Source organism: Fringilla coelebs, assembly GCF_963513975.1.
Source record: "Fringilla coelebs genome assembly, chromosome: Z".
Lineage (NCBI taxonomy): Eukaryota > Metazoa > Chordata > Aves > Passeriformes > Fringillidae > Fringilla > Fringilla coelebs.
In genome coordinates this window covers 39,254,280-39,267,560 of record NC_140031.1, presented here as the reverse complement: position 1 = coordinate 39,267,560, position 13,281 = coordinate 39,254,280, and the positions used below count along the sequence as shown (strand labels likewise).

Sequence of the window (13,281 nt, the reverse complement as noted above, 5' to 3'; positions counted from 1 at the left end):
TGGTACAACCTACAGCCTCTAACAAACGACACCAGCGAAAGCGGCGCCCGCTTACACTGGGACTTCCCCAGGGCAGCTCTGCTGTAGGTGGCCGGCACGCTTGGATGAAGTAGTCTGGTGTCACCACGAGGTGTCTGGAACGCCGCGTTCCAGCGAGAGGAGCGGCGGTGCCCATGCCGGCAGCCAGCTCCGCGGTCCCGCGCCGTGGCACTGCCACCCGCTCACAGCGCTGCGCGGAGCCTGCGGCATTCACGGTCTGGCTCGGAGAGCAGCTCCGCCCTGCCAAAGCCAGGACGGGGCTCCCCGGCCGCCACTAAGCCCCCGTGGTGACAGATTTTGGTGCAGCACGCCCGTAGGGGCCTTGTCAGATGCTCACAGTTCCGGACCCAGCTGGGAGTACTTTTGCTCTCTCAAAATAAAAATGTCTCAATAAATACGACTAACAGTGATATGCCAGGAAATTCATCAAGGCAACTCATCAAGGCTTTTTTCCGCAGAGGACAGGCACCTGGGCGGGCAAAACATCAGTGCCTCTTTCATCAGCCACAGTAACAACAAAATCTTAGCCCTTCAGCCACAATTGCCCAAAGAATGACGATTGCAGTGTTGATTCCTGCGGTGAGGCTATCTTTATTCCTATGGTTCATGTGAAACTAACGCTTCCTCTATCGTGATAACTTTACTGTACACACCTCCTGCTTTTGAAATTAATTTTATTATTACAGTAACTTGAAACAGCATCAGAATTCTTGCTACGTTTCAAAAGGTGGGATTAAAGACAGCCCTGTTTTCTCTTCATTTTGGGGTGCTGATAAGTCTGTGCACTGTAAAATAAAATAAGGTGCATCCCCTACAGATTATTCCAAGCCTTGAACATAGTCATTGCATCTCTCCTGGCTGTCATGTAGACCCACTTTTGCAGGGCATGCTTACTGCAGAATAAAACTAATTTAATTGGACTTAGTGCCCTTTCAAGTTTCAATTTAATTCAAGAGATCACAAACTGTTTTGCATGGAATTAATTACTGTAACTTCAGACAATTATCTGCTTGCAAAGAGCTTTAAAAAATCCTGGTAGTTGAGTCAAATTTCTCAGGCTCTGAAATGCTTGAAATTAAAAGCAGAAAAATATAAGTTAACAAAAAAAATCATTATTTCTGCACAGTTCTTATGTTGAAAAATGTAGCTACCCATAATTAACAAAAATTCATGAAGAAATTTTCAATAATATGATAAAGGAATAAAATACGAGAAATGTTTGCTTAGATCAACTGTCTTTTCCTCTGAATTGTTGGTTTAGTTAGTAAAAAGATGAAACTTCATGCGTTTTCAGTGCAAAGAAGGAACTGGAAAGGTTTCTTGTCCTGTACGTATCGGAGAAAGACATTAACAACATCACATTATTACAGCACATCAAAAATCTCGCCAAATATTTGCTGATCTTTTTCGAGCCTTTTAGTATCAATCGCAGCATCTAGGCTAGATTTCCTCAGCACACATTGTATCCAGGAAGTTTTTTAGAAATTTTAGAAATATTGTTATTTAAATATTCTACAAGTTTGAATCAAAGTTATGCTATACATGAAAGATGACAGATGACCATCATTGGTTAGTGCCATCACTGACTGTAATGTCTTTACAGCTTTAATAAGTACTTTGAAGGTCAGAGTATCTCTGGAGAGGGATGAATATGAGGAATTCGGATATATTTCAGCAGTAAGATTAGAGATTTGGTGTTCCATGGGATTTGGCTTTTTTTTTTCGTGAAGCCTCAAAAGAGAAAAAAAAATCTAGCTGCTCAGAGAGATTCCCCAATGACAGTTAAAACCAGTGTTTGCTATAAATATATCTTGTCTTTATCTGTACAATTCTGTTTCCTAGAATGAATGTAAAGATTTAGAAAAATCCCTAGTTTTCTGATGCTCAATCAAAACAAAATTTCTGTAAGAGATTCCAACCTCCAAACTGATTAGAAGTCTTTCAAGACAAATGACAATAATTTGCAATTTCTTTTTTGCTTGCAGCTGTCAAGAAAAATAATCCAAAATGCCAGAGGTTTTTATGTCCAAAAAAGAGACAGTGGAGTCCCATAGCTTTATTCATTAATAAAAGGAGAGGTCCCTTTTATTCCCAGTTCCCAATGGGATGTCTCAAATTGCTGGGGGATGCATCCTCCCTTTTATCCTAATTTCTCAGTCCCCCACTTCCTTGTCTCTTTTCCCATAGTCTTAGGTACTTGAGAGAGGTACAGACTTCCCAAATAGCCTAATACAGACCTTCTTCTAATGTGTATCCTCCCTCCCTTCCCTTTTCTTTTGTTCCTCTGTTCTTTTTCTCTAACTCCAGGAATTTAGCGTGGCCTTGGGTGAGTAACAGTCTGTGTCAATTAGTGGAATTACTCTGGAATTTATGGTTCCTACTACTGCTTCTTTCTCCTATCAGTATCTGGCTCTATCTACCAGCAAGGCCACAGTTTGTTTGTTAAAACACCTCCCTCTCATTCCTTTCACAGCTTTTTGCTATGTGCAATCAGCATGATTGTTGAATTACAAACAATAGAGACGGACAAGGAAAACTTGAATTTTACTGTCAAAGTGTAACCAAATGCTCTGTCCGGAATTTTATACCAAAAAGTAATAGTGATGGCTTCGGCATGATTACATATTTGCATGCAAAGCCTGAATCTCATAGTTGTAATACAAGGCATAGATGCCTAACCTTTCTGACAACAGGTGACTCATGTTAAATGAAGATAAGGGCTGCCTGCCTAAGTGGCTGTTCCATCCACATTCTCTCCACAAGTGGATTTTTCACACACACAGAACAGCATCCTACACAAGGTTGCCTAGCAGGTGTAGGTATGAAATATGGCATCTTTACCAAAACAGCCCTTGCTTTTTTTTTTTTTTTTTTTTTTTTTTTTTTTTTTTTTTTTTTTTTTTTTTTTTTTGTTGTTGTTGAAAGTGGAAAAGTGCCTAATTGCAAGAGACAGAATGAGAATGGTGACTGGTGTTTCTCTGACCTTTGCAGCTAAGTACCTAATCAGCAGCAAGGGTCATCCTGTCCTTGACCTTTTGTACAGACACTTTCTCATCCCTGGACATTTTGTTTTCTATGCCCACATCTCTCCTGCCTGAGGGAGACACATCCTGAACACATCACATGGCTCAAGGTGCCGTTCTGGGGCAGGGCACTAGAACAGGTAGAGAGGGTAACACTGTGTCACTTAGAGGATCTAGCTATCTCATACATTTTCCAGCAACACAATTCTACTAAGCAAAATTGACTGCATGAAGTCTTAAGCCAAAAGGAGAGCTGCATCACCAAAGATGGGCACGCTTATAGAGGAGTACACCTAACGCTGAGAACTTTTTGTGCAAGCTGGACATTGTGCCCTGGCTGGCAGCAAATGGCTAGAGCCCCATTAAATGAGCCAGGAACAGGCACTGACCTTCTACTAACAAAGGGCACAGGGACCTTGGTGCTAGCTGGTAGGGGTGGGGGTGGCCAGCACCTAGAGACTCTGCAGGACCCAATGAACAAGGAGAGAACCTCAGCCAAAATATCACCATTGGACCAAGAGGCAAGTGCAAGGGGCATGAAGGGTGGGTGCATAGATTGCAAGGGTGTAAAAGCCCAGGGATCCCTTAGAAACAGCATGTGCTGCTACTGAGTTGCTGCATTGTGATCAAAATACTTACAGGAACCCAGAATCTGGGACACTGCTATGGGAAACGTGGGGTCAAGATGGCAAAGGAATCTTGTCTGGCTGTGTGAGTGTGGTGTGTGTAGGGATTCAAATGGGGCACCCATCATGTCACTGGAGCCATCCACTGCAAAGAGGTCCCAGTCCCAGCAGTGAAAGTCTCACGGGTTGTGAATGTGATTCCTAGAGTGGGATCTGAATGCTCAGACAAGAAATACAGAAACTTAAAAAATATAATAATAAAGATTTGGATAAAAGATATTACCATTGCTAAGGTTTTACATAAGTCCATAGTATAACATAAGAAAGTTACATGCAGTGTGATCATTTGCTATTATCTACCTAATGGCCAAAATCTAAAGTGCATGCTTTAAAGAGGTAGAATACATCTTTTCATCTTTATTTGTCATGTTTTGTTCTGCTTCAGAGTTAGTTGTTTTTATCTCTGAAAGTTTACTATCCTCAAACTCCATAATTGTCCTTTTCATCTTGAGTCTAACAAGCTAGATAAAACACAGGTATTTTTCCTGCTTTCTCTTGAATCCTTGCTCCCTATCCTCTTACAATTCCAGTCTTTTATCATGTGTGATAAAAGGTATGCTTTTTTGTAATAAGCAGGATTTGATCTGACTGTATCATGTTTCATTATTTTGCTCCTTTAACTATCATAGAGAACTTTTTCTAGTTTCTACACTAAAATATTAATGCTCTAATGCATTGAATTGGGTTTTAAAGGGCAAGGGAGAGCAACAGGGATGGCTTCTGTGAGAAGCTGCTGGAAACTTCCTCCATGTCCAGCAGAGCCAATCCCTGGTGGCTGCAATACAGTCGTGCCACTGGCCAAGGCTGGGCCAGTCAGAAATGGTGATAACTCTGCTGTGATAACAGATTTAAGATGAAAGAAGAAAAAGATATTGTACATATGTAGTTGCAGCCAGAGAAGAGTAGGGTGAGAACACATGAGAGGAACAACTCTGCAGACACCAAGGTCAGTGGAGAAGGAGGAGCTCCAGGCACCAGAGCTGAGGTTCTGCTGCAGCCCCTGGTGCAAACCACGGCCGAGGCAGCCATGCCCCCGCAGCCCGTGGAGATCCAATGGGATGAGACATCCACCTGCAGCCCCTGGAGGAGACCCAGACCGGGGCAGGGGATGCTCAACGGAGTCTGTGAGCCCAAGGGAGGCCCCATGCTGGAGCAGCCTGTCCTTGAAGGACTTGTACCATGAAAGAGTGACCCACACTGCAGCAATTTTGGGAGGACTGTTGCCCATGGGATGGACTCACATTGCAGCAGTTCACTGAGAGCTGCTGCTCAGGAGATGGACCCATGCTGGAGAAGTTAATGAAGAACAGTCTCCTGTGGGAGGGACCCCAGGGAAACACCTCCCTTCCCTGAGCAGCAGGAGAAGCCTGGGGTGATGAGCTGGCCATAATCCCCATTCCCTGTCTCCCTGCACTGCTGGGGTAGGAGGCAGAGCTGGAAGGAAGGAGACATGGCAGGAAGCTGTTTCTAAGGAGTTATTTTACTTTCTCATTATCCTGCTCTGATTTTGTCAGTAATAAATTCCCTTCATATCTCTAAGTTGAGCCTGTTTTGCCCCAATGGTATTCAGTGAGTGACCCCTCCCAGCCCTCATCTCAACCCATGAACCTTTTGTTAAAATTTCTTTGCTCTGTCCAGCTGCAGAGGGAAGTTATAGAGGCTTTGGAATCTAGCCATGTCACAACACACATTAAGTTAGTAGCACAGCATCAAAATGCCATGAAAAGGGAACATATTTAATATTGCTAAGATACTGCAGTTCAGATGATTACTTTAGAACAGGTTTTACATGTTACATGAATATTTTAATAATACATCGCAATACATATGACTGTGTACTGAAAAGCAGTGTGTTTTAAGCCCTCTAGGCCAGGTATATTCTATATACCCATTTTCTCTTGCAGTGGTAGGATCTGGAGAAAAAGTTCACTTCTCTTTGGTTATGGCTATTACAATATGAAACACTATTGTTCAGAACAGTTAAAATAACAGATATGGCATCAACTAACTTCTCCCTTCTCTTGTGCTTCCTCTATTAATAAAAGTCTATTAGTTGGCATTAGAAAAATTTACAAGATCCATATAATAAGTTAATCTGCTGCCAGGCCCTTGAAAGCCATCACAAAACATAATGTGTACATTGGGGCAGTATAGGTTAAATATAGAGATATTCTGTTGCTCACAATGCACTCTACACCATTCACAATATCTACAGCTCTGTATACCAGCTCACAATGTTAATTCCATCCATCACTGGAATTCTTTAGCAGCTACATGTATTACCTGAAGCTTTAGGCATGTAGTTTTGGAAAGTTATTAAGAGTATTTGCAGTTTGGTTTTTGGGTGCAATTATTTTAACATGAATAATTTTTTCCCTTCTTTAAAATTTTAAAGTAGATTTTAACATATTCTTCTACAACATCATTATATTACCAGAAGTATTTACCAAGTATTTAGCATGGGCTATTTTTAGGACCAAAGGTTTTTAAGGAGGTCAGATCCAAGCATTGCTCATTTTGGAAACAAATGTTACAAGCTGCAGCATTTTCTTTCTGGTCTGGTAAGGAAGGCCTGACCTGGCATAGTAATGGTAAGACTTTGACATGTAACACTGACTTTGAGAAGCTGGGATAGCATAACAATGGACAAGAATTTGCCTGAGCAAACATTTGAGGATTTTTAATTAGTTTGAAAGAGCAATCAAAGCAAACTCAACTATAATTCAGAATGAAAGGGCTGTTGATCTCAGGATGGATAAGGAGTGCTGCAGCCCTGTATTACAGCCTCTGTGTTGGAAGAACTGGTAGGCTTTTCCTGTTATCCAAAAAGGCATTACTTATTGAGTCATATGCTGCAAAACTGCTCTTCCCTGCATTTTCCTGTTCCTGTCAGTCATGATGTATGCCAACACTCTTACAATGCAGCAGTCAGCAGCATATGGACTGTGAAGAAAATAGACCCAGGGAAAAAAAACCTCACCATTTTTACAGCTCCGCGGCTTGTCTGTGCTCCTGATACTGGCCTCAATATTTATCTACTAAAGTAATAAATGCAAGTTATGTTTTCAGACTGGAGCAGCCTCATGTTGAGGGGAAACTTATGTTTTAGTTCTCTACCACACTTAACGTAAAGAAGCTGTTACTTATGTCGAGGTGAAGCTTTTTATGTCTCAGTTCAGGGCCACTGCTCCTCGTCCTATCGCTGGCTACCACTGAATACAGTCGGGCACCATCCTCTTAAAATACCACCTGCCTTAAAAACCTCCTAAATTCCCGAGTCGAGGGCCGTCACAACGTCTTCTGCACACTTCTCACAGATCCGGGACCCGTGCATGTAGCTGTACAGCTACGAGCGCCCTATTGCCACGGGGGCTGCTGCTAGACGGGGCGTCTCCCCGGGCAGCCCCGCCAGCGCCATAACGGCCGCGCCGGCCCGACCCCGCCCGCCCTACGATCCCCGCGGAGGCGGCGGCAGCTCACTGAGGTACCCTCCCAGCCCGTAAGTTCGCTCCCAGGTCTGTCCGCCGCTGAGGGCAGGGCTCCAGCAGGGGAAAAGAAAGCGTTTCCCCCGCCCCAGGGATGGGAAGCCACGACCCGTTATTCCACCGCCAGGCGACCCCTTTAAGCCGCCGGGCGCGCCAACTCCGCTGCGCAGCCACGGGATTGGCCCGCGCAGCCCGCCCACAGCAGCAGCGCGCCAAACCTGCCCGGGCGTGCCACCCCTCCCTTCCCCCGCCCCCGCCTCGACGGGCCAATCAACGCCTCCGGCGGGGCCGTGAGCCCGGCTTCTGCCCAATAGAATGGCAGCAGCCGCACGGCCTCGCCCCCCCAGGCCCCGCCTCTAGAGGCGCGGCCGCCGACTTTCCCGCCCAGCGGTTGGCCGGCGGGAACAGACTCCCCGTGACACTCGCGCCGGGCCGGGTGATTGGCTGCGCTCGGGCGCGAAACGTAACGCGGGAAAAGCTGGGGCTCGGCCCGGGCTGGAAGCACGGAGGTATCGCGGCGGCGGCGGCGGCTTCTCCTCGGGCATCGCCGGGACCAGGGCTGCCAGCAGGGCCGGCTTCGCTTCGGAAAGGTGCGGGGACGCCGTGACTGCTTCGCTCCGGCCGCTGCCATGGCCGGGGCCAGCCGCTGACTTGGCGGATCCGCTCGGGGGTGGCTGCGGAGGCGGAGGGGTGCTGAGGGCAGGCCACCGAGACCACAGGGAGCCGCCGTCCTCAGTGATGAGCGGCTGAGCCGAGCCCGGGCGGCGACAGGTGGCGACGGCCGCGGGACCTCCGTGCAGCTGCACGGCCCATTCCGGGACACGGACGCGGACTGCGGGGCCGTGCCGCCGCGGAGCGCCTTCCTTTCCCTCCCTTTCCGCGCTCCCTTCGCCGCTGCCCGCGAGGGTTCGGCGATGGCGGAGCGGCTCCCGCCGGGCACACCCCCGGTGATTTTTTGCCAGGACTCCCCGAAGCGCGTCCTGGTCTCCGTTATCAAAACCACCCCGATTAAGCCCTCCTCGGGGGGGAGCGGGGCCGAGGAGCCGATGCCCGTCCCGCCCGTCCCCACCAGCCCCGGCTTCAGCGACTTCATGGTCTACCCATGGCGCTGGGGCGAGAACGCGCACAACGTGACCCTCAGCCCCGGCGGCGGCGACAGCACCGCCGGCCCTTCAGCCCTTCCGCCGCCCCGCGGGGGAGCGGGCAGAGTCCCCGGCGGGGACGAGGAGAAGGCGGGGAGCCCGGGCAGCGGCGGGCGGCACCGGCACCTGAAGGTGAGTGTGCGGCGGGCGGGGGTGGGCGGCCCGCGCGTTTACATGGTGACTCCGCGGCGCGCGCCCCTCCCGCATTTCCGCCCGGGCATTTAAAGTGAAGTCACTTCCGGTAACGGCGCGCGCGCCGCGGGGAAGAGGGGGGGACGGAGCGGTTGCCCGTCCTCCCTCCTTTAAAAAGGAAAAAAATAAATCTAAAAAAGTTTTTTTCGCCGTCGAAAAAAACTCTTGTCTCTCCTGGCATCTGGAGCGCTTTGTCCCGTTCTGGGCTCCTCAAGAGTACAAGAGAGACATGGAGCTCCTGGAGTGAGTCCAGTGTAGGGCAACAAAGATTATTCAGGGACCGAAGCACTTATTTTAGGAGGAAAGGCTGAGGGAGCTGGACCTGTTCAGCCTCAAGAAGAGACGACTGAGATGACTTTATTGATGGATATGAGTATCTTACAAGGGTTCTAAGAGGATGGAGCTAGGATGTGCTTGTGACAAGCTGAAGGAAAAAAAGGCAGTAGGCAAAAACTGGTACACAGGAACTTCTACATCAATATGAGGAGGAGTTTCTTTTTGTGTTGATGACCGAGCATGGCACAGGTTGCCCACAGAGGTTTTGGAGTGTCTGTCCCTGGAGGTAGTCAAGAACAGCCTAGACACAATCTTGCCTGTGCCGTGTGCTTTAGCATGACTGTTTGAGCAGGGAGGTTAGAGCAGATGACCCACTGTGGTCCCTTTCAACCTGACCCATTCCGTTATCCTGTTGTCAGTTTCTCCTCCTGCACCGGGCCCTTAGGAATGGGCTGGGCACAGTCTGGTGTGGCTCTGTGCTGTCACAGCACCATCCTTGGTCATGCCGTCGCTCTAGGGGACGCTGTGCCACTTGGCCAAACTGCAGGGAATAGAAAGTGCCTGAGTTTAGTTGCCTTGTTATTTACACCCAGGATGGAATAAGACGTGGCCGTCCAAGAGCAGACACTGTCCGAGACCTGATCAGTGAAGGAGAGCACTCTTCCAGCAGGATACGCTGCAATATTTGCAACAGGGTTTTTCCACGAGAGAAGTCACTGCAAGCCCATAAACGAACTCACACCGGTGAGTAAAAGGATCTGTGAATAACTGGGGAGAGCCGCTTAGGAAACACAAACGAAGGGATTAAATCCCTTCAAACAAACATGAAGGAACTCCAAAGGACTTGACCTGTTATGATTTTATTGTAACTGCTAAATTAACCACACTTTTCTCCCAGTGCTTGTTAGTCAATCAAAATCTTTGTAACCATATTTGTCATGGGGAAGTGACAATTTTTGTAGCAATTTGGGCTATAATAGTATAGTCAAATTGTGTACACGTTTTATCTGTCCATGACACAGACTCACTTTGTAGGAAAGACTGTAGTCTTGGGCTTGGTGCTCTGTACTTGAGCTTGGTAGCACTTTGTATCCTGATTGCTTGTTCTTTGTGATTTGTTTCCTCCCTCCTTGCTGATGTATTTTTCACATCACAATTGAAGCTTTGCTGTAAGAGGTTACACTAACTTAAAAAGTTAAGTTAGTGGTTGGCAACTTCAAGATTGTCACATCCTAGGAAGTGTGCTTAAATATTGAGAGAAGAGTCCACATGCTTAAAATCACCATCCAGCAGTTTTTTCCCACCACCTAAAATCAATTTTCTTGGATGGAGGAGATCATGCTAATTTACTGAACTATATTTAGAAAGTGATTTGCAGTTAAGTTTAAATATATTATGAACTTACTCAGTACTCACCTGAGCTTAAACTGAAGTTGCTGTTTGTTTTTTTTTTTTAAACCAAGCAAATACATTTAATTTCTTCAACAGAACACTGTGAAGAAATATGAAAAAATGTAGCTCACAATACAGACAGCACCACCAGCACTCCCCCCAAACCAACCAAACAAAATCCCACAAAAACCTTGGCTCTCACCATCTCCTTCTGACTCAGGTCACTATGACTAATCTAGATAGTAATATTAAACAGCAGCATTCCTCATTTTTTGGTCAAAATATGTTATTTCACTCGCTAATACAATGTGTTGAACTGTAAGAATTACTTAACAGAGTAGAGCTGTCATTTCTCTGAATTAGTGAGCCAGAGTCACCCTCATTTTGTTGCCTTCCTGAGGGCGGTGGCATGGCATACCTTTGTGTAGTATGTGTGATCTGCTTGTAGGAGACACTTGGTACCTTTGTTCTTCTGGTTGCAGTTTGCATGGAGAACTCTTTCTTGATGACTGATTTTAGAAAACTTAAATCTGGAATAAGTTTCTCATGCATCCTCCAGCATTATAACTTTTCTTAAGCATGAGATATTTCTCCTAATAAGATATTTCTATAACCTTGTAGTAATGTTGACCTTTTACCCTAGTTCAGGCTATGGTAAGGATAAAATTTTTCTGGTTACAACCTGAATTACATTACTTGTCCAAATACTTGTCCATATTTCTTGTTCTACAGCTGCACAGTTTCACAAAACTTACGTAGTGCTATCTAAGAGTCTTAAATCAGAAAATATGACAAGGAAAAGTACAATATTTTTTCTCTTTGGAAATAAGTATATTTTTCAGTAGCACAGAGCATGCACTTCTAAGTACACCAGGATTTTTTAAGTAGATGCAAGTTTCTGAATGGGTAAAAGGAGAGCTTGCTTGTGCCAGGTTCAAGCCAGGGACTGCCGCCACTGGACACTTTGGCACTTCTAGTCATCTTTCATAAATCTCTTCTGTTACTACTTCTAGGTGAAAGGCCTTATTTATGTGACTACCCAGATTGTGGGAAAGCCTTTGTACAGAGTGGGCAGCTCAAAACTCACCAGCGTCTCCACACAGGAGAAAAGCCTTTTGTCTGCTCAGAGAATGGTAAGTCATCAGAAAACTATTTACAGCTTTCTGGGGTCAGACTAATATTGGGAATGTATGTGTCTCCACATGGCAAAAATTTTGGAATTTAAATTTGGTGGAACTTTTAGGGAAGGGAAGAGCTGTGCAGAATCTGCCTAATTCTGCAAGTATGTATCTAAGGATTGCATACAGTCTCTGTCAGTGGATACTAATGTATAAAATAATGGAGCATGTTACAAACCTACAGCCTTTGGTTTTCATCAAAACCTAGGGTTTTGTGAATGGGGCAGGGTGGATTCAGTGGCATTTCCATCCCACAGATGCTACACTTTCTTTGGTTGGCTGCTTTCTGTAACATGGTCTTCATTGTCACTCTGTGGTTTTTTTAAGGCTGTTTAAGCAGATTCACACATGCAAACCGTCATTGTCCGAAACATCCCTACGCCCGACTCAAGAGGGAAGAGCTCACGGACAGGCTGAGTAAGAAGGAGACAGCTGATAATAAAGCTGTGGCCGAGTGGCTAGCAAAGTAAGTTCTCTCATGGTGTCATCTTTCTCAAAATACTTAAAAGAGTGGTCTGACATTCATTCTTTGGGATACTTAAATCGCAAGAAAGCAGAACTAGATGTTCTTCCAGTACACATCAGAACAGCCTTGCCTCTCCTTGAAGAATTATGAACTCCTGGTCAAGACGAAGTTCCTTATGAGACTTTTTTCTTACAGCTTTGTTTTGTTTCGTGTTTGCTCTCTACTTAAATACTTTTTTGTCGCTTGATCAACACCTGCTAATACTTTATTAGCTAGTGCTACAGTTTTGCTGAATTGGCATCTATATGAGGGGCACTGTGTAGGAAGGGCACTAGGAAGAAATGCCTGCTGAGGACACCATGGAGACAAGAAATCTGTCACTTGGGCACTTTACATTTAAAATACTGAATAAAGAAGGTTTCTGACAGCTTAAATACTACCATATAGGGGCTGAAAGGTAAAGCCAAGCGCAATGCCAAGTTGGATGCAAGCTAGTACTTGGGATGTTTTTGCCCATTTTGAATTGCTGGTGTGTGAGTCAATTGTATGTATTTACAAGTATTCCTCATGTTTGATGTTCTAGGTACTGGGAGACTAGAGAGCAGCGTGCTCCTGCTTTGAAGACCAAAGCAATCCAGAAAACAGATCAGGAACAGCAGGACCCAATGGAGTATCTTCAGTCTGACGAAGAGGATGATGAGGAGAAAAACAGCGCTCATTCAGCTGCCCGCCACCGTCGCCTCCAGGAGCAGCGTGAACGCATGCATGGCGCACTGGCGCTCATTGAGCTGGCAAACTTAGCTGTGGCACCCCTGCGACAGTAGATAGGAGGAGCAGTCTCTGTCCATAAAAAATGTACTTTCTGGTGTTACTTAACCAGTTAGATCCCAAGCATAAGCTAAGCACCTTATTTGCTTATAATAGGCTGCTATTCTGTAGAATCTATGAAGAATGTTGTTGCCCCATATCATGGGGTGAGAGAATTGCACTTTTGATAGGGTAGAAGACAGATGTAAAATTTCTAAGTATTTTGTAAATATGGGACTGCATAAGGCAGGATTGACAAATTTATGTGTCATGGGAAGCTAGATTTTGCAAGATTAACTCATTTATCTGAAGCAGATTTCACAGGAAACACTTTCTGAACAAAGTGTTCGTGATTAGCAGGATGGTACATGTGGCCAAAGAAGGCTGACAAAAAAGTATTTATCTGACTATCTAGCAAAGTGATGAGTCTGGGGATATTGTTAAACAGCAATGAAACCATGTTTTTCTAATGTCAGCATATCTTTACCTAGCATCTCCAAGGTGAAGGGCAGGGGTTAATTATCTCAGCTTGTACAGGGAAAGAAAATGCTTCATGCAGGGAATATCTTCACTGTGACTGCCCAAGGTATGAGGC

The 13,281-nt window shown here is 45.7% G+C and overlaps 1 protein-coding gene across 1 annotated transcript; it reads left to right on the top strand.

Moving 5' to 3' along the window:
* Window positions 1-8,147: 8,147 nt before the first annotated feature.
* ZNF367 (zinc finger protein 367) lies at window positions 8,148-13,007 on the top strand (the record flags this gene model as incomplete). The annotated part of the gene is made up of 5 exons (XM_084224645.1): window positions 8,148-8,507; window positions 9,437-9,587; window positions 11,249-11,368; window positions 11,741-11,879; window positions 12,463-13,007. 5 exons carry the CDS (start codon window positions 8,148-8,150, stop codon window positions 12,701-12,703), a joined length of 1,011 nt encoding a protein of 336 aa, XP_084080771.1. The 3' UTR covers window positions 12,704-13,007.
* Between the last annotated feature and the right edge of the window lie 274 nt (window positions 13,008-13,281).